The sequence below is a fragment of the Oncorhynchus masou genome, chromosome 6, assembly GCF_036934945.1.
Source record: "Oncorhynchus masou masou isolate Uvic2021 chromosome 6, UVic_Omas_1.1, whole genome shotgun sequence".
NCBI classification, from domain to species: Eukaryota; Metazoa; Chordata; class Actinopteri; order Salmoniformes; family Salmonidae; genus Oncorhynchus; species Oncorhynchus masou.
This window is the reverse complement of record NC_088217.1, coordinates 71,114,151-71,131,444: the sequence shown is the minus strand read 5'-3', so window position 1 is coordinate 71,131,444 and position 17,294 is coordinate 71,114,151. Positions and strand designations below refer to the sequence as shown.

Below are 17,294 nucleotides of genomic sequence, written 5' to 3'. Positions count from 1 at the left end.
GCAAAAAAAAGTATGTGAACCCTTTGGAATTACCTGGATTTATGAATACATTTGACATACAATTTGATCTGATCTTCATCTCAGTCACAACAATAGACAAACTCAGTGTGCTTAAACTAAAAGCACGCAAATTATTGTATTTTTCTTGTCTATAATGAATACATAATTTAAACATTCACAGTGTAGATTGGAAAAAGTATGTGAACCCCTAGGCTAATGACTTCTCCAAAAGCTAATTGGAGTCAGGAGTCAACTAATCGGGAGTCGAATCAATGAGATGAGATTGGAGATTTTGGTTAGAGCTTTCCTGCCATGTAAAAAACACTCATAAAATTAGAGTTTGCTATTCACAAGAAGCATTGCCTGATGTGAACCATGTCTCGAACAAAAGAGATCTCAGAAGATGAAGAATTGTTGCCTTGCATAATGCTGGAAAGGGTTACAAAAGTATCTCTAAAAGTCAGTCCACGGTAAGACAAACAGGCTATAAATGGAAAAATTTCAGCACTGTTGCTACTTTCCCTAGGAGTGGCCTTCCTGCAAAGATGACTGCAAGAGCACAACGCAGAATGCTCAATGAGGTTAAGAAGAATTCTAGTGTCAGCTAAAGACTTACAGAAATCTCTGGAAGATGCTAACATCTCTGTTGACAAGTCTACAATACGTAAAACACTAAACAAGAATGGTGTTCATGGGAGGACACCATGGAAGAAGCCACTGCTGTCCCCCAAAAAATTACTGCACGTCTGAAGTTCACAAAAGACCACCTGGATGTTCCGCAGTGCTACTGGCAAAATATTCTATGGACATACAACACTATGTGTGGAGAAAAACGGCACAGCACAGCACACCAACATCAAAACTTCAGCCCAACTGTAAAGTATGGTGGAGGGAGCATCATGGTTTGGGGCTGCTTTGCTGCCTCAGGGGCTGGACATTTTGCTATCATCGACGGGAAAATTATTTCCCAAGTTTATCAAGACATTTTGCAGGAGAATGTAAGGCTATCTGTCCACCAATTGAAGCTCAACAGAAGTTAAGTGATGCAACAGGACAACAACCCAAAATACAGAATGTATCAACAACAGAATGGCTTGAACAGAAGAAAATGTGTCTTCTGGAGTGGCCCAGTCAGTCCTGACCTCAACCCGATTGAGATGCTGTGGCATGACCTCAAGAGAGCAATTCACACCCGACATCCCAAGAATATTGTGGAACCGAAACAGTTTAGTATGATGGCACATAAAGAAAGATAGTCCCTACACGATAGAGTGCCTGCTTTTTAATCCAACTGATATTGTTCTTTCTCATCTTGTGGACCCTGATCATTGCCGCTTGCAGCTATATTTTTTCCAAAATGTACAAATTGTCAACTTTCCCGACAATGATTTATCACCTACCTGCACCTTGTACCTGCACCTGTTTTTCAGCTTGACATTGAGCATTGGCACACGTTCATCAAATAGAAAACCACAGTGTAAAACAGCAGAATTCCATATCTGATGAATTTCAAAATAGATATCTAACAAAGCTAAGCTACTTGACAGAATCGATGTTGTAAAAAAAAAGAAGAAATATAAAAAAGGCAAGAAAATACGCACGCTTTGAGTCCTCTCGGGTTCCGTTCAACTTGTGGTCACAACGACAAAGCGAAAAAAAGGTTAGCGATTAGCTAGTCAGCTAATCCCTCGCATAACTCAGTTGCTGCACATTTCACAGGTTTATGAAGAAATGGACATGGTCAGGGGACCGGTAAGTGAAAGACAATTGTATCTGAGATTGTACATAATATATGGTTAGTAGCTACAGTACAAGGAGCAAGTGGAAGGACACATGTCAGCCCCGAGTTGCTAGCTAACGGTAGTTACACGGAGACTATAACAAAGTAAGTTACTGAGACTGTCAAAGGCTTTGGTTGGCACCTAGTAATTATGGTATGAATTAATCATTCTAGCCAGTTGCGTAATTTCAAGCAAACTAATGAACTAATGAGTTAATGGACTGAAAATAGGATTTCGTCAAATAAAGAGTTAATAGTATTTAACTATTTGGCTACTCAAAATCAATGGGGGGGTGTCAGTGTTAGCTAGTTACGTCACTCCCACATGATTGACAGCTAGCCGTGTGTGTGTGTGTGTGTGTGTGTGTGTGTGTGTGTGTGTGTCAACAACAACACACTCGTGTACTGTCACTCGTGCTGGTTATTTTGACGCCACCTAGCTACCAGTAGGGGCTGTATGCAATTCAGTGAGGCAGTGTTACCATTAGCTACTCATTTTTGTAAGTTGTCTTGTGTCCAATGTTGTTTGCCGTATTCAATACAGGGCTGAATTTAGAAACGGATTTGGAGTTTTTCAAGTTGAATTTCACCAGTCTATATGCATCAGCATTGCCATGGACAAATCTCAGTGATGGAGTCCCAGAGGAAAAGGTATGTAGCCCCGAGGTAGGGTGTTGTCAATAAATGTTATGTGATCATCATATGACAATTCAGAATATTCTTCATGTAAGTCTATGCCCTCACAAAGCTCTTGTTGTTTATCTAGCTAGCTACTGTATCTTCTGTTCCAGGGCATGTCAGGGTAGTTTAAAAACAATGTCTCCTCTATCCGTGTGGTTGTTCAGAATCCTTCAGACATGACTTGTCAATGTGTCTGTCTACTTCTGTATGTATTCTCCAGCTCTGGTGAGGACAGTTCAGGGGAGCGAGGTTCGCTCCACACCTGGAAGGGCTACTCCTGTTGTGTCACCCCAGAAAGAGTGCTCCTGTCCAGGCCTGTGCTGCAGGCTGCCCTGGGAACACGCCATGGGGTTCTACTGGTGGAGGGTGAGAGTCAATGGACAGCCTTTGATATATAATGGCAACAATGACATTTATTATTAGCCTGTTTGATCTATAATTAAAACAATTTACTTTGTTTGGGGTTTGTATACTGATCTACACATACTACTGCTAATCATTTCTAATAAATCCTCTTGTCTAATGACTTGAATGTTGTGATGTATTTAGGCGGGCAAGTGTACAGCTTTGGTGAGTTCCCATGGAAACAGAGCCAGGTCTCAGTGGTGGGCCCCCTGAAGCCCGTCCTAGAGAGCGCTCTCAGCGGCCAGCGCGTTGTCGCCGTGGCAGCGGGCAGCTTCCACAGCGGGGCGGTTACCGAGGACGGCGGTGTCCACATGTGGGGGGAGAACTCCTTCGGCCAATGTGGCCTGTCCAGCCTCACTGTAGTCCCCAACCCTACTCCAGTGGCTGTCCTGGACCCCGACACCAGCCCCCCTCATACCATCCGGGTCCTGGAGCTGGCCTGCGGGGAGCAGCACTCCCTTGCACTCTCTGCCCAGCACGAGGTGTGGGCCTGGGGCAGCGGCTGCCAGCTGGGCCTGGTCACCACCATCTTCCCAGTATGGAAGCCCCAGAAGGTGGAGCACCTGGCGGGCAGACACGTCCTTCAGGTGGCCTGTGGGGCCTTCCACAGCCTTGCCTTGGTGCGTTGCCCACCACCTCAGGAGGCCCGGCGGCCCCTGCCAGACAAGTGTGGCCAGTGCAACCAGCTGCTCTACACCATGACGGACAAGGAGGACCACGTCATTATCTCAGATAGTCATTACTGCCCCCTAGGGGTGGAGTTGCTGGACGACGGAGAGGCCAGGCTGGAGCCTGGAAGGTCCCCTCCGCTCAGGCTCCAGAGCTCCCTTTCAGAGCCCCTCTCCTCTCATACCTCGGCCTCAGCGCCTGGTCTCCATCCCTCCATAACAGACCATCCAGACTATGAGAGGAGGAGGACAGTGGCACAGAATGGGAAAGTCTTAACCACTACAGACTCTGAAATCTCTGCTGCTGGGACAGACTCTGATCGAACTGTTGGAGGTGTGGGGGGTGTAGGGTCTCAGAACTCCCCCTACCCTGATGATCAGGCAGTGAAAGAATATCTCAAGAAACTGTCTGACACCTCATCGGCTGAGGAGACTGCCAAGATGACCATAGCAGGAGCAAGTTTTCAGGTTAGTACTGATGATTTGATGCTTTAAGCCTAAAGCTACCCATTTTTTGCACACTTGGTGGGTGACATGCTGACTTTTTGTGAGTTTGAGGTGTTTGAAAAGTTGCACTGAGCTGTCACGTTGTGTTTCCTGGGTCGTGTTCATTAAGGCACGCAAAGGTAAAACATTTTTGCTTAGGAAAACTAAAATGTGCTTTTCTTATAGGTCCAGGAAGTCTTTCTGTTTCTGTCAGTTTTCTTTTGTGTAGTGCCTAATGCACCCTGTGTTTGTTTCAGCCCCCAGCAGATAGCCTTGACCTCCTGACCTCTGACCTCCTCCCTGGGGTTATGCCAGTGACCACCAGCTCTGCCCTCAACAGCCTGGTCTCATCCTGTGCCTCCGCCGTGGCCGAGAGAGTGGTCTCCACCTGCGAGGCTCTGTCCCTGAAGAAGAGGATTAACTGCTACTACCCTGGGGTTGGGGGTGTAGCAGGAGTACCCGGTGGGTTTCCAGGGGGCCCCGCGGAGGAGCGGGTGCGTCTGGAGGAGTCCATGCAGGGGAAGAAGAGCTGCAGCACGGGGGATATCCGTGAGGAGGAGGCTGAGGGCCTGAGTCGACGTCTCTCTCTGCCTGGACTCCTCTCTCAGGGTAGATACGCTGTTCGTCTCTTATCCTCCACCTCTGCTCATCGCCTCTTATCCTTCTTATCTTCCTCCTATACTCTGATGTGTAAGTATGCGTGTGTGTCCCCGCTCATCCGGCCTGCGAACATATCGAACATCCATCTGAACTACAGTACTATACAGTATGTTTTGGAATGCTGTGACGGCTGACCATTTTGTTTCAGTGTGGTGTTTCATGGCTCTTATGTGTGTGTGGGCTACAGTCAGTGAACGGTGGTTTTTCTTCCGCGATTAAAGCTCTCAGTCATAGAGGAATATGAGGCCATATTAATGTGAGGACTTAACCAGAAGGGTTGCAGGAAGGAGAGGGTGAGAGAATAAGACGGAGAAGAAAGGAGCGAGAGTCCGTGAGATAGTGAGGGAAGGAGAGGGAGAGAACTGAGGAAGTGAGTGTGAAGAAGATGTATCTGTGTGTGAGGGAGAGAGGGTGAGGGAGAAGGGGGGGGGGGGGAAGATGGAGAGGGCAAGATGGCTGTGATAATCTCTTGAGAAACCCAGTCAGAGTGGTAGTGCCTGCAGTATCGGAGGAATCTTCTATTGTCATGTTGGTAGGGTGACAGCTGAACGGTAGGATTTGTCCCTAGCTAGCCGAGGGTGTCTTAAGGGGATTTGGTATATGCAAAAAACACATTTGACACATGCGTATAATACACGCTTATATATGTCCTGTGAAATGGGACAAATAAAAATAAATGATTAGCTGCCTTCTGCAGCCAGTGAGGGGACAGACAGCTCACCGCTCCCCTCTCTTGGTGGCTCTCCTCTGGGCTGACAGATGGCTCTCTGCGGGGGACAGATGGCTCTCAGTGGGGGACAGGATGTCACAGGGGAAACCACCAACCCACGCCTCATCAGTGATGCCCTGGTCTGTCTGTCCTCATTAACACTCCCTCCCATATGCTTACTGTGGTACGGGACCTGGCTCCGGCTGGGCACAATGACTCATCATCAGGAGGATGCTGTGAGGCCTGTGTTTCTGGGTTATTGCAGAAGTGTTTTGTTTTTCACGAGTAGATGATCACTCCGTGACTAAACCAGTCATCCTGAGCATGTCTTTACAGTTGTTTACACTCACCTGTGGAACAGAGAGGACTTCATCCGTAACATTAGCTGCAGTTGACTGCCGTAACTGAACATGGCTTGAGAGGAAGCATAGAAAATGTACCATTTCAGAATCGGTCTGTCTCCGTCTGCAGTGTCCCCCAGGTTGCTGCGGAGGGCCAGCCGGCCCAGGGTGCGAGCGGTGCCCCTCACCCCTGTGGGAGGGCTCCCAGAGGCGGGGGAGCTGCTCCCCTCCCTGCAGACCGAGGTGTGGAGCTGGGGGCGTGGTGAGGAGGGCCAGCTAGGCCACGGGGACAACCTCCCCAGGTCAGTGTCCTCTCAACACCAATCACTGAGGGCTGGGGATGAGAACCATGATGATTGACAGTTGTGTCAACCAGTTAAGCATCAGAGTATGAGCGCTGAATCTGATCTAGGATCTATTTGGCCTTTGAGATAAATAAGATTACATGGACAGGGAGGACCTGCTCCTCGATCGGCACTCTTACTCTGAAATGCTTTGGCCCTGGTTGTTGACTGAGAGGTGTTTCTGACCTGCAGGCTGCAGCCACTGTGCATCAAGTGTTTGAGCAGTAAGGAGGTGGTGCGTGTGGCTGCTGGGGCACATCACTCCCTGGCCCTGACGGCACAGTCCCAGGTCAGGAACTACATTAACACTCCTCATGGGAAACTGAGTCGGAGGGATTCCTCCCAACTGTGTTTACATTTGTGTGTGTGTGTGTTTTCAAGGTCTTCTCCTGGGGTAGTAACAGCTCTGGCCAGCTAGGACACATGGCGTGTCCTACTACTATCCCTCGCCTTGCCAAGGTAAGAGTGTGTTTCTTTTAATTGAGGAAAATGGTGCCCATGCAGTCATCTTTACCACACACTAACCCAGTGTTCCTCCTTTATTCATTTAGCAGCGATGCCCCCGTCGATGGGCAACGCAGGTGAATGGTGTTCTTTGGCACCCCCTCCTGTGCTACCTTTGCCTCCGCTGTTGAAAACAATCTTAGAAGAAACACTGCAAACCTAAACTCAGCAACAAAAAAAAGAAACGTCCCTTTTTCAGGACCCTGTCTTTCAAAGAAAATTTGTAAAAATCCAAATCACTTCACAGATCTTCATTGTAAAGGGTTTAAGCACTGTTTCCCATGCTTGTTTAATGAACCATAAACAATTAATGAACATCGTTAAGACACTAACCGCTTAGACGGTAGGCAATTAAGGTCACAGTTATGAAAACAGGACACTAAAGAGGTCTTTCTACTGACTGAAAAACACCAAAAGAAAGATGCCCAGGGTCCCTGCTCATCTGCGTGAACGTGCCTTAAGAATGCTGCATGGAGGCATGAGGACTGCAGATGTGGCCAGGGCAATAAATTGCAATGTCCGTACTGTCGCCTAAGACAGTGCTACAGGGAGACAGGACGGACAGCTGATTGTCCTCGCAGTGACAGATCACGTGGAACAACACCTGCACAGGATCGGTACATCTGAACATCACACCTGCAGGACAGGTGCAGGATGGCAACAACTGCCCGAGTTACACCTGGAACGCACAATCCCTCCTTCAGTGCTCAGACTGTCCGCAACAGGCTGAGAGAGGCTGGACTGAGGGCTTGTAGGCCTGTTGTCTGGTGAGGACCTGCCTTTCATCACCGGCAGCAACGTCGCCTATGGGCACAAACCCACCGTCGCTGGACCAGACAGAACTGGCAAAAAGTGCTCTTCACTGACGAGTCGCGGTTTTGTCTCACCAGGGGTGATGGTTGCATTCGCGTTTATCATCGAAAGAATGAGCGTTCCACTGAGGCCGGTACTCTGGAGCAGGATCGATTTGGAGGTGGAGGGTGCATCATGTTCTAGGGCGGTGTGTCACAGCATCATTGGACTGAGCTTGTTGTCATTGCAGGCAATCTCAACACTGCATTAGAGGGAAGACATCCTCCTCCCTCATGTGGTACCCTTCCTGCAGGCTCATCCTGACATGACCCTCCAACATGACAATGCCAGCAGCCATACTGCTCGTTCTGTGGGTTATTTCTTGCAGACAGGAATGTCAGTGTTCTGCTATGGCCAGTGAAGAGCCCGGATCTCAATCCCATTGAGCACGTCTGGTACCTGTTCAATCGGAGGGTGAGGGCTAGTGTCATTTCCCTAGAACTTGCAGATGCCTTGATGGAAGACTGGGGTAACATCTCACAGCAAGAACCAGCAAATCTGGTGCAGTCAATGAGGAAGAGATGCACTGCAGTACTTAATGCAGCTGGGACCACACCAGATACTGAATGTTACTTGTTTCTTTTTTTTGCTGAGTTTATATACCAACATGAATAAACTCTGCAGCGGCATTTAAAGCACTCTCCATGGTAGAACAATGATGGAACTTTTCCACTGAGGAGTTATCCCGGTGTTTACCCTGAAAAGCTGAGACTTTTCTGTTTCCATCTACGTGCGCCGGCTCCCGTGTCTCACTGGGCCATGGCTCCTGCTCTGACTTGGAGCCAAGGCATGGCCCTGGGTACTTTTCAGCTTTAATTTAAATAACAATGGCTAACTGTGAACTTGAACACGGTCTTGAATGATGCAGAGGTTGTTGATTCTGCTCGCCACAAGTCTCCTGATGGAAACACGACTACATTAACATAAAACACAGGAGACCCCCCTGGTGTGGGTCTAAGTCTCAATGGAGAAGCACCCTCAGCTGCTTATAGTGATCACAAATCATAGGACATTTTATGACTATTGAATTTGCATGACTGTTAGTATAAGCGTGAGTAGCTTTGGCGTGTGCGAGCCAGAACTTTTCATAGCTGCATTTCTCCTGTTTCTGTAGCATGAGGCAGCTTGATGTACAAGTCCATCCCCTGGACAGGATGCTAGTCTATCGCAGGGCCTTACCTCCAATCCATCCCCTTAATGCTGATTGCCAAGCAGAGACGCATCCGGTCCCATATTTACAGTTTTTGTATGACGTGGCCGGGAATCGAACTCCCAACCTTCCAATCTCAGGGTGGACACTCTAACCACAAGGCCACCGAGTTGTAGAAGCCTAGCACAACACAAATGTACAGTGATCTGATCTGCTCTGTTTGTCCCTGTCCCCGGTGTGACCCTGTAGCTGTCTGAGGGGATCCGTGTATGGGACGTGGGTGCGGGGGCACAGCACACCCTCCTCCTGGCCGATGGGGACTGTTACCAGCCCATCCTTTACTATAGCGGACAGCAGGTCAGAGAGGCGGCGCAGGACGCACCCCAGGACCAGACAGAGGGGTACAGCTACACCCAGCAACCAGTGCTGCTCCCCTTTTGCATGAACGTGAGTAGTGGACCACACACACACACACACACACACACACACACACACACACACACTCAGTGTACTGAACCCCTGCTGTGTTCCACTTTTGGTGTATTCAGCATCTGCTTTGTGATTTCAACTGACATTTGACCCGATGGTGGTGCGTGTGTCTGTGGGTTTTGTCTATCCGTGTTTTAGTTGGGCTACGTGAGCGGTGTGTTCGCGGGGGGCCAGAGCTGCATGGTGTTAGCCGACCGCAACGTCACGGGTTTCATCGCCAGCCTCCATGAGCTGGCTGCTGCCGAGAGGAAGTTCTACTGCAAGCTGAGCTCTGTGAAGAACCACATCCTGCGCCCCCTGTTGGACCTGGGTGAGAACTACTGCTCCCGCTACAGCTCCGCTGGACAGAGGCCATGGGTCAGAGGTTAGAGAGGGAGAGAAAGAAGGGCGAGTTTTATTTTCATGGTAACCAATGTCCAATCAAAGGGAAAGGGATTGGTCCGCATTCAAAAAGATCTGTCATGAAGCTTCCGTTTTGTTAAATGTTATTATTAGTACAGACCTGTAACTTTTGGTTAACCATGTGTTGGACGAGAGTAAGTTGGTACGTTTCAGAGTAAATATTAGGTTGATTACCTCTTGGTTGTGTTTGTTTTTTTTTCACAGTGTTTTGCTAACAGGTGTGTGTTCTCCTTCTAACCCTCAGAGTCGTTGAGTACAGCCCTAGGCCCGGCGTCCACAGTGCTGCTACAGAGCCTGGCGAGGTGTTATAGCCGCCTGTGCCACCTCACTGGGCAGCACTCCGCCTCGCTCACCGCCAACCTGCGCCGCCGTCGGGAGGTGAAAAGCTTGGTTATGCTGGAGCACGCCAGCATCTTCCTGGACACGTACAATGAGTATGTGTGTGTGTGTGTGTGTGTGCACGTGCGCACACCATGTCTGACCCTCCCGCTGTCTGACATTTACTTCTTTACAAAAAGCACCTCTGTATTAGCTGCTGTGAGAAATTTCCCTCTTTTGTTATTTGGTACATGTAGTTCAGCGTGTATAATGACCTCTCCTTCTCTTCTCCTCTTTCCGTTCCTTCCCCCTCCTCATCCCTCCCTGCCAGGTACTGCTGCTCTGTGGGTAACTTCCTGGTGATGGGGGGCTTCCAAGCTCTGGCCAAGCCCTCGCTGTGAGCGTGTACACACACACACACACACACACAGTAGGACGTCTAGCAGCCCTAGCTTATTATCCTTACCATTTGCGGTGCTCATTATATGTTCATTATATTTACCATTTACCTAGGCCTGTGTGCTCATTATCCTTAACATTGACCTAAGCCTGTGTGCTCATTATCCTTAACATTGACCTAGGTCTGGGTGCTCATTATCCTTAACATTGACCTAGGCATGTGTGCTCATTATCCTTAACATTGACCTAGGCCTGTGTGCTCATTATCCTTAACATTGACCTAGGCCTGTGTGCTCATTATCCTTAACATTGACCTACGCCTGTGTTTTCATTATCCGTAACATTGACCTACGCCTGTGTGCTCATTATCTGTAACATTGACCTACGCCTGTGTGCTCATTATCTGTAACATTGACCCACGCCTGTGTGCTCATTATCCTTAACATTGACCCACGCCGGTGTGCTCATTATCCTTAACATTGACCCACGCCTGTGTGCTCATTATCCTTAACATTGACCCACGCCTGTGTGCTCATTATCCTTAACATTGACCCACGCCTGTGTGCTCATTATCCTTAACATTGACCCAAGCCTGTGTGCTCATTATCCTTCACATTGACCCAAGCCTGTGTGCTCATTATCCTTCACATTGACCCAAGCCTGTGTCAAGGGACAGCTGTTTGATGCCTAGTTGTTCTGCACACAATGAGACTCAGGAAGCTCATGCAGGTTTAATTGGAAAGGGAAAAGTCAAAGGATTAATTCTAAATCATTTTTATGGGCTCTTTTTAATTATGAAAACGGGTGGTTCGAGCCCTGAATGCTGATTGGCTGACAAAAATACCACATATACCACGGGTATGCCCAAAACATTTTTTCACTGTTGTAATTACATTGGTAACCCGTTTATAATAGCAATAAGGCACCTCAGGGGTTTGTAGTATATGGCCAATATACCACGACTAAGGGTTGTGTCCAGGCACTCTAAGAACAGCTCTTAACTGTGTTAAATTGGCCATATATCACATCCCTTCTGGCCTTATTGCTTAATTATAAACCAATGTGTTTCTTCATCAAGGCTTTAACCAAGAGTGACTGAATTACCCTTCTCATGCTTTTAACTGGAAAGGTGAACAGTGAATTAAAACAGGACATCTCTTCTTTCTTTTTCCATCTCTCCTCCCCCACCCTCCCTCCCTGCCCTCCATCTTCCCCTGCCCTCCCTCCCTCCCTGCCCTCCATCTTCCCCTGCCCTCCATCCTCCCCCGCCACCCCCTCCACCATCTTCTGTTCCTCTGCTCAGAGATTTCTTTGGGAAGTGTCCAGAGCTGTTGCAGCGCCTGGCAGAGTCCAGCGAGGAGAACATTCCTCTGAGTGACCTGTTGGTGGCGCTCTTCTACCTGCCCATGAGACACCTTCACGAGTATGGCAGGCTGCTGCTCAAACTGGGAACCTGCTTCGAGGTGGTACGTGGAGGAACTAGGACCGGGCCGTACACACACACGCTCACACACCTTCATACAAACTCTCCCTTTCGTGTGTGTGTGTCTATCCATCCCTGCAGAGCTCAGTGGACTACCAGAAGCTGCAAGACGGCTGCTCTAAGTTTGAAGCCCTGGCTCTTCATCTGAAGAGGAGGAGGAAGGAGGCAGAGTACACGTACCACTTCTGGAAGAGCTTCCCTGGCAAGATGACGGTCAGTGGCCTGGTCAGTTGGTTTGACCACAGTAATCAGAGCCAGATTCACACTATTGAGCCAATGCCAACTGCACTGTGCTCGCTCAGATATTTTATTTTCACGTTGTCCTTTCAAGCATGGTTCCGGAAACTATGGTGTATGTATAATCAGGCCGGCAGAGCACAGCTTGGTTCGGTTTGACTCCATAGTGTGAAACGGGTAGAAGATCTTTTATTCAGCCCAATATCTCCAGTTTACCAACCTCTTATCCCATTTCACCTGGCCATCCTGTTCCAGGATTCCCTGCGTAAGCCCCCCCGGAGGCTGATCTGTGAGAGCAGTAACAAGGCACTGACGCTGCAGAACTCTGGAAGGTTCTCTGTCAACTGGTTCATCCTCTTCAATGATGCACTCGTCCACGCTCAGGTAAGCACAGCTCTTACAGCTGGCTCTTACAAAGGTGCCAATCTCTCTTTTCTTTCATTCACCCTCAGAGCATTTGATATGAATATATCTGGTGTGTTGACTGACTCCTATCAAGTTGTGTGTTTGTCTTTGTCCTTGTCCTATCAGGGTGTGGTTCCCTATAAAAGCCTTGTAAGTATGCAGCAGCAGCCAGTGTACTGCCCCCAAGTCAACGCAGCGCCCCCGTGTGGCCAGGGCTTGGCTTGGGATGTAGGCTTCCTGTAGCGGCTCTTTAGGCACCTGCTGCCGGCCTGTAAACCACAAACATCGGCTTCACAGCTTGAAATAACACCCACACCAAAACACACCGTTTTTCTGATCTTCTTCATGTACGTATGGGTGTGCCAACTAACATCTGGCTGGAATAAGCCTCTCTGTTTTTGATTTCTTGAAGCTCACAGTGAAGAATGACAGTAATTTACCTTCTCTGCCTTCTCCCTTTAACTAACCCAACTGCTCCTGAACATTAGGAGCCCCACAGCGGGTTCTGTACACCACTCTACAGTGAGCAGCTTCTCCTCAGCCGAGCCCGGTGTCCCCTGCCCTCTGATGCTAGCCTCAGGATACTGTGTGGAAAGCTGAACTGATACGTTGAATAACTAAGGCTCTCGGTAGTATATTGCCTACTTTTATGACATTGTAGTCGTAGTCATAGCAACACGTTGACTCTGCTTACAGGCGTCAAATCTAAAAAGTTAAGTCTGCCGTTATTGGGTCTCCCGACGTGTGCGTCTTGGTTATCTAACTAAGATGCCTTTTTTGACCCGTTTTAATTTGCTATGTGGAGCCTTTAGTTATCATTACTCTGAAACCATGTGACGCCACAAGTGAGGATCGGCCGTCTCCGGTTCACTTCTCTCAAAACAGTTTCCTGTGATGTGCTGCACCCTGTGTGCTGCACCCTGTGTGCTGCACCCTGTGTGCTGCACCCTGTGTGCTGCACCCTGTGTGCTGCACCCTGTGTGCTGCACCCTGTGTGCTGTGTCTGTCGGCCTGCCTCGTGCCCTGTCGCCCTCGCCTCTCTGCTTGCCATGCAAGTTGGCATCTATTAGGTCATGTGACCTGTGTTTAGCTCCAGTGCCCTGACTACTTCCTGACTGTTGAACCAGTGTACTGTATCTGTAGCTGAGTGTATCAGTATACTGATGTCTCTCTCTCTCTTCCCTCCTTCTCCTCAAGTTTTCCACCCACCATGTCTTCCCATTGGCCACACTGTGGGTCGAGCCCATCCCTGAAGAGAACACTGACCTGTGAGTCTATCCCCCTATCTGCCCAATTAGTGTTTAGCTGGTGTGTTATTGAGCACTTAGCTCAACGTTTCCCAAACTTGGTCCTGCCCCCCCCCCCCCGGATGACGTTTTGTTTTTGCCCTAGCACTACACAGCTGATTCAACTAATCATCAAGCTTTGATCATTTGAATCAGCTGTGTAGTGTTAGGGCAAAAAAAAAAAACGTGCACCCCTTGGGGTCCCCAGGACCGAGATTGGTAAACGCTGCTTCCACTGACTGTGCTTTGTTCCATCCAGGTATGGACTGAAGGTGATCTCACCTGAGGAGACCTTCACCCTGCTGGCCTGTTCTTCCATGGAGAAGGTAGGCCACTAGCCAATAGCCAGGCCTCACTACTCACCTGCTCAGGTTACAAGTATGTAGTGTTTGTGTCTTTGTAGGTTCTTGTTAATCTGCCTCAGTTTGTGGTGACAGACGGTGTAACAACCCATTCAGTTCAATTAAATGCACTTCAATATGACTACTAAACGCCGTGTGTTCTCCAGGCCAAGTGGCTTCGCGCCATCAACCAGGCGGTGGACCAGGCCATGAGTGGGGCGGGGCAGTCAGGCTCAGGGGCAGGGCAGAGGGCGGAGCCTCCCATCTCCCGGACCGCCTCCTACACCTTCTACAAGGACAGCCGTCTGAAGGAGGCCACCTACGAGGGCCGCTGGCTGGCCGGCAAGCCCAATGGGAGGTGGGTCTGGCTGGGGAAGGAGGGATGCAGGACCTGGTGCCTCTGGTTCCACTTCCATACAGTCACAATGAATTGAAAATTGTTGTTTCCAGGGGAATGATGAAGTGGCTTGATGGGAGAATTTACACGGGGACGTTCAAGAACGGACTGGAGGATGGGTCAGTCAGTGTAAATCGATCAATAAATCGATCAATAAATCGATGTATCAATCACCATAGTCAGAAATAAAGGCATTTCTCATTGTTCTGCTATTTGTTTATGGGTCGTAGTTTTGGAGATTACGTTATGCCCAGCAAGATGTTGAACCTGAACGACCACTATCAAGGCCACTGGAAAGAAGGGAAGATGCACGGCATCGGAACATACAAGTGAGTCTGTTTGCCTTTGTGACGAGTTCCAACGTTATTTAAGAAAGGCCCTTCAGGTTAAAAATCACCCTTTTGTAAGCGTGACCAGGAGTTTGCGGGCGTGTCTATGTTTCTGCTGTGTACCCGAACAATGTGACTGTCGTCTATGCAGGTATGCTACAGGTGAGTTGTATGAGGGCTCGTTCCAGGACAACATGCGTCACGGTCACGGGATGCTGCGCAGCGGCACGCTGAACTCTTCCTCCCCCAGCGTCTTCATCGGCCAATGGGTGCACGACAAGAAGACGGGCTACGGCGTCTTTGATGATATCACCAGGTAGTGGATCGCTCCAGCTCACCCTTTTCATACTGGAGCGCTAAACTGAGCTGGCCTGGTTACGCATCCAGCTAGCTCAGTACGGTTGGGGTTGGATTGATAGTGTGAAAAGGGTATTAGTGTCTCTGAAGTGCTGACGGTGTTACGTGGTGACCTGTTGTTCCGGTGTGTTCCATCAGAGGAGAGAAGTACATGGGCATGTGGCAGGATGACCAGCGGCAGGGTACGGGCGTCATAGTAACCCAGTTTGGCCTGTACTATGAGGGAGCCTTCAACAACAACAAGATGCAGGTGATTCCTGGGCAGTGTGGTTCTTCCTCCTGACGCTAGCTGAACGTTAGCACATTAGCTCCAACATATTGGAGGAAAGGAAGATGATCACCTCTCCATTACCTTTTTTTTTTCTTTTTTTCTCGCTGTCTCAGGGCACAGGGGTCTTGCTGTCTGAGGACAACACCGCATATGAAGGAGAGTTCTCGGAGGACTGGACTCTCAACGGGAAGGTCAGTGAAAGAAGAGGGACACAAACAAGCCTGAACACTCTGTCTCTCACACACAGCTTGCACTCACACATATTTTCGCTTAGCCACATACGTTTGTGCAGACACATGTATAATACAGCACATTGCTCTCCCTAATCTCTCAGGGTGTGCTGACTATGCCTAATGGGGACTACTTTGAGGGCACCTTCACCGGGGAGTGGGGCTCCGGCCTGAAGGTCACCGGATCCTTCTTCAAACCCAACCTCTATGACTCAGACGGGTACAAGGGCCGCGCTGTGTACGTCTCTGTACCATTCAATGCCATTGGTTTTAGTATGGTGGAGGATTAGCACATTCAAAGATTTTAGTCTTGAGCTAAAAGTGGTTAAACAAAAAAAAGTATAAATAAATTGCAAGGCAATCTGTCCGCAGGAGATGATCCTGCTCTGTTTTTGCATCGAAGCCTTGAAAAAAGTTTTGACCGTTTTGAAATGAACCCAGTCAAGTGAACGTGTATGTGAACATAGAAATAGTCTATTTCCTTTTTATGTGTGTCTCCAGTAAGCTGGGGCGCCTGGCGGTGCGTCCGGAGGAGAAGTGGAAGGCAGTGTTTGAGGAGTGTTGGATGAGGCTGGGCTGTGAGGCCCCTGGCCAGGGAGAGAACCAGTGAGCCTGGGAGAACATCGCTGTAGCCCTGACCACCAGCAGGAGACAGCACAGAGACTGGTAGAGAGAACAGACCACACACACAGTACTTCCACCTCACACACACTCACTCTTTCTCTCTCACTCACACACACACACACACACACACACACACAGAGTACAGTTGTCTAAGTGGTATTGATGTGTGTTCCAGCCCGGAGATGAACCTGAGTCAGAGTCATAACATAACTCTGGAGAGTCTGGAGTTCAACCCTCAGCAGCATGTTGGCCCTGTTACCATGGAGAAGTATGACCGTATCCGCCATTACCTCCTCAAGGTGAGCCAACGACCCCGGGTGACTTCCTAACCCTCCTTATCCCCCTCAGCAAATGGACCCACGCACCAACGTGTCTGACAAGCACAAATACCAGCACCCACTGTTTGACAAGCAAAATCCTTTTCAGTATGGTTTAATAATGATGATGGTGATGAAGAAATGTCTGAGCTGTCGTCCTGAGGTGCCTCTGTTCATACTGATTTACTCTTTAGATCTAACATGATTTATCCTCATTGAGAAAACACCACAAAATATGAATATTCTGAAACTCTCACATTTAACCTTAACTGTCCCCCCCCCCCCCCTCCTCCCTACCCCCCAGGCGTGTGACACGCCCCTGCACCCCCTGGGCAGGCTGATGGAGACCCTAGTGGCTGTCTACAGGATGACCTACGTGGGGGTGGGGGCCAACCGCCGCCTCCTACTGCAGGCTGTCAACGAGATCATGTCCTACCTGGCACGCATCTTCCAGCTCGTCAGGTGTGTGTGTGTGTGTGTGTGTGTGTGTGTGTGTGTGTGTGTGTGTGTGTGTGTGTGTGTGTGTGTGTGTGTGTGTGTGTGTGTGTGTGTGTGTGTGTGTGTGTGTGTGTGTGTGTGTGTGTGTGTGTGTGTGTGTGTGTGTGTGTGTGTGTGTGTGTGTGTGTGTGTGTGTGTGGTGTGTGTGTGTGGCCTAAAACGGTCAGATACTGTTTTTCCATTGTTTGACCCTAGCCTGTTTTAAGCCATGTACTGTATGTGTAATGTTGGTTTGTTTGTCTCCCAGGTTCCTGTTCCCAGATCTGCCTGAGGAGGGTGGAGTGATCCCTGAACCATCCTCTGACCCCCAGGACATGAAGGATTCCAACTG

The 17,294-nt window shown here is 49.1% G+C and overlaps 1 protein-coding gene across 1 annotated transcript; it reads left to right on the top strand.

Moving 5' to 3' along the window:
* Nucleotides 1-1,444: 1,444 nt before the first annotated feature.
* LOC135542553 (alsin-like) lies at nucleotides 1,445-16,433 on the top strand. Its single transcript, XM_064969613.1, has 26 exons — nucleotides 1,445-1,752; nucleotides 2,325-2,431; nucleotides 2,682-2,827; nucleotides 3,011-4,002; nucleotides 4,278-4,629; nucleotides 5,861-6,032; nucleotides 6,267-6,363; nucleotides 6,456-6,533; nucleotides 8,830-9,027; nucleotides 9,208-9,433; nucleotides 9,716-9,905; nucleotides 10,121-10,186; nucleotides 11,492-11,654; nucleotides 11,753-11,896; nucleotides 12,164-12,463; nucleotides 13,511-13,581; nucleotides 13,859-13,925; nucleotides 14,108-14,298; nucleotides 14,391-14,456; nucleotides 14,568-14,666; nucleotides 14,818-14,982; nucleotides 15,162-15,273; nucleotides 15,408-15,485; nucleotides 15,629-15,762; nucleotides 16,026-16,190; nucleotides 16,324-16,433. The coding sequence occupies exons 2-25, from the start codon at nucleotides 2,379-2,381 to the stop codon at nucleotides 16,132-16,134; spliced, it is 4,269 nt and encodes a 1,422-aa protein (XP_064825685.1). The 5' UTR covers nucleotides 1,445-1,752; nucleotides 2,325-2,378; the 3' UTR covers nucleotides 16,135-16,190; nucleotides 16,324-16,433.
* The last annotated feature ends 861 nt before the right edge of the window (nucleotides 16,434-17,294 follow it).

What these genes read in the sequence shown, in the direction of transcription:
- LOC135542553 (XM_064969613.1), top strand. Translation starts at nt 2,379, where the DNA reads ATGCATCAGCATTGCCATGGACAAATCTCAGTGATGGAGTCCCAGAGG. An exon ending in CACGGGGACAACCTCCCCAG is followed by an intron (nt 6,033 to 6,266) that starts GTCAGTGTCCTC and finishes TCTGACCTGCAG; the next exon opens with GCTGCAGCCACTGTGCATCA. An exon ending in CCCTGACGGCACAGTCCCAG is followed by an intron (nt 6,364 to 6,455) that starts GTCAGGAACTAC and finishes TGTGTTTTCAAG; the next exon opens with GTCTTCTCCTGGGGTAGTAA.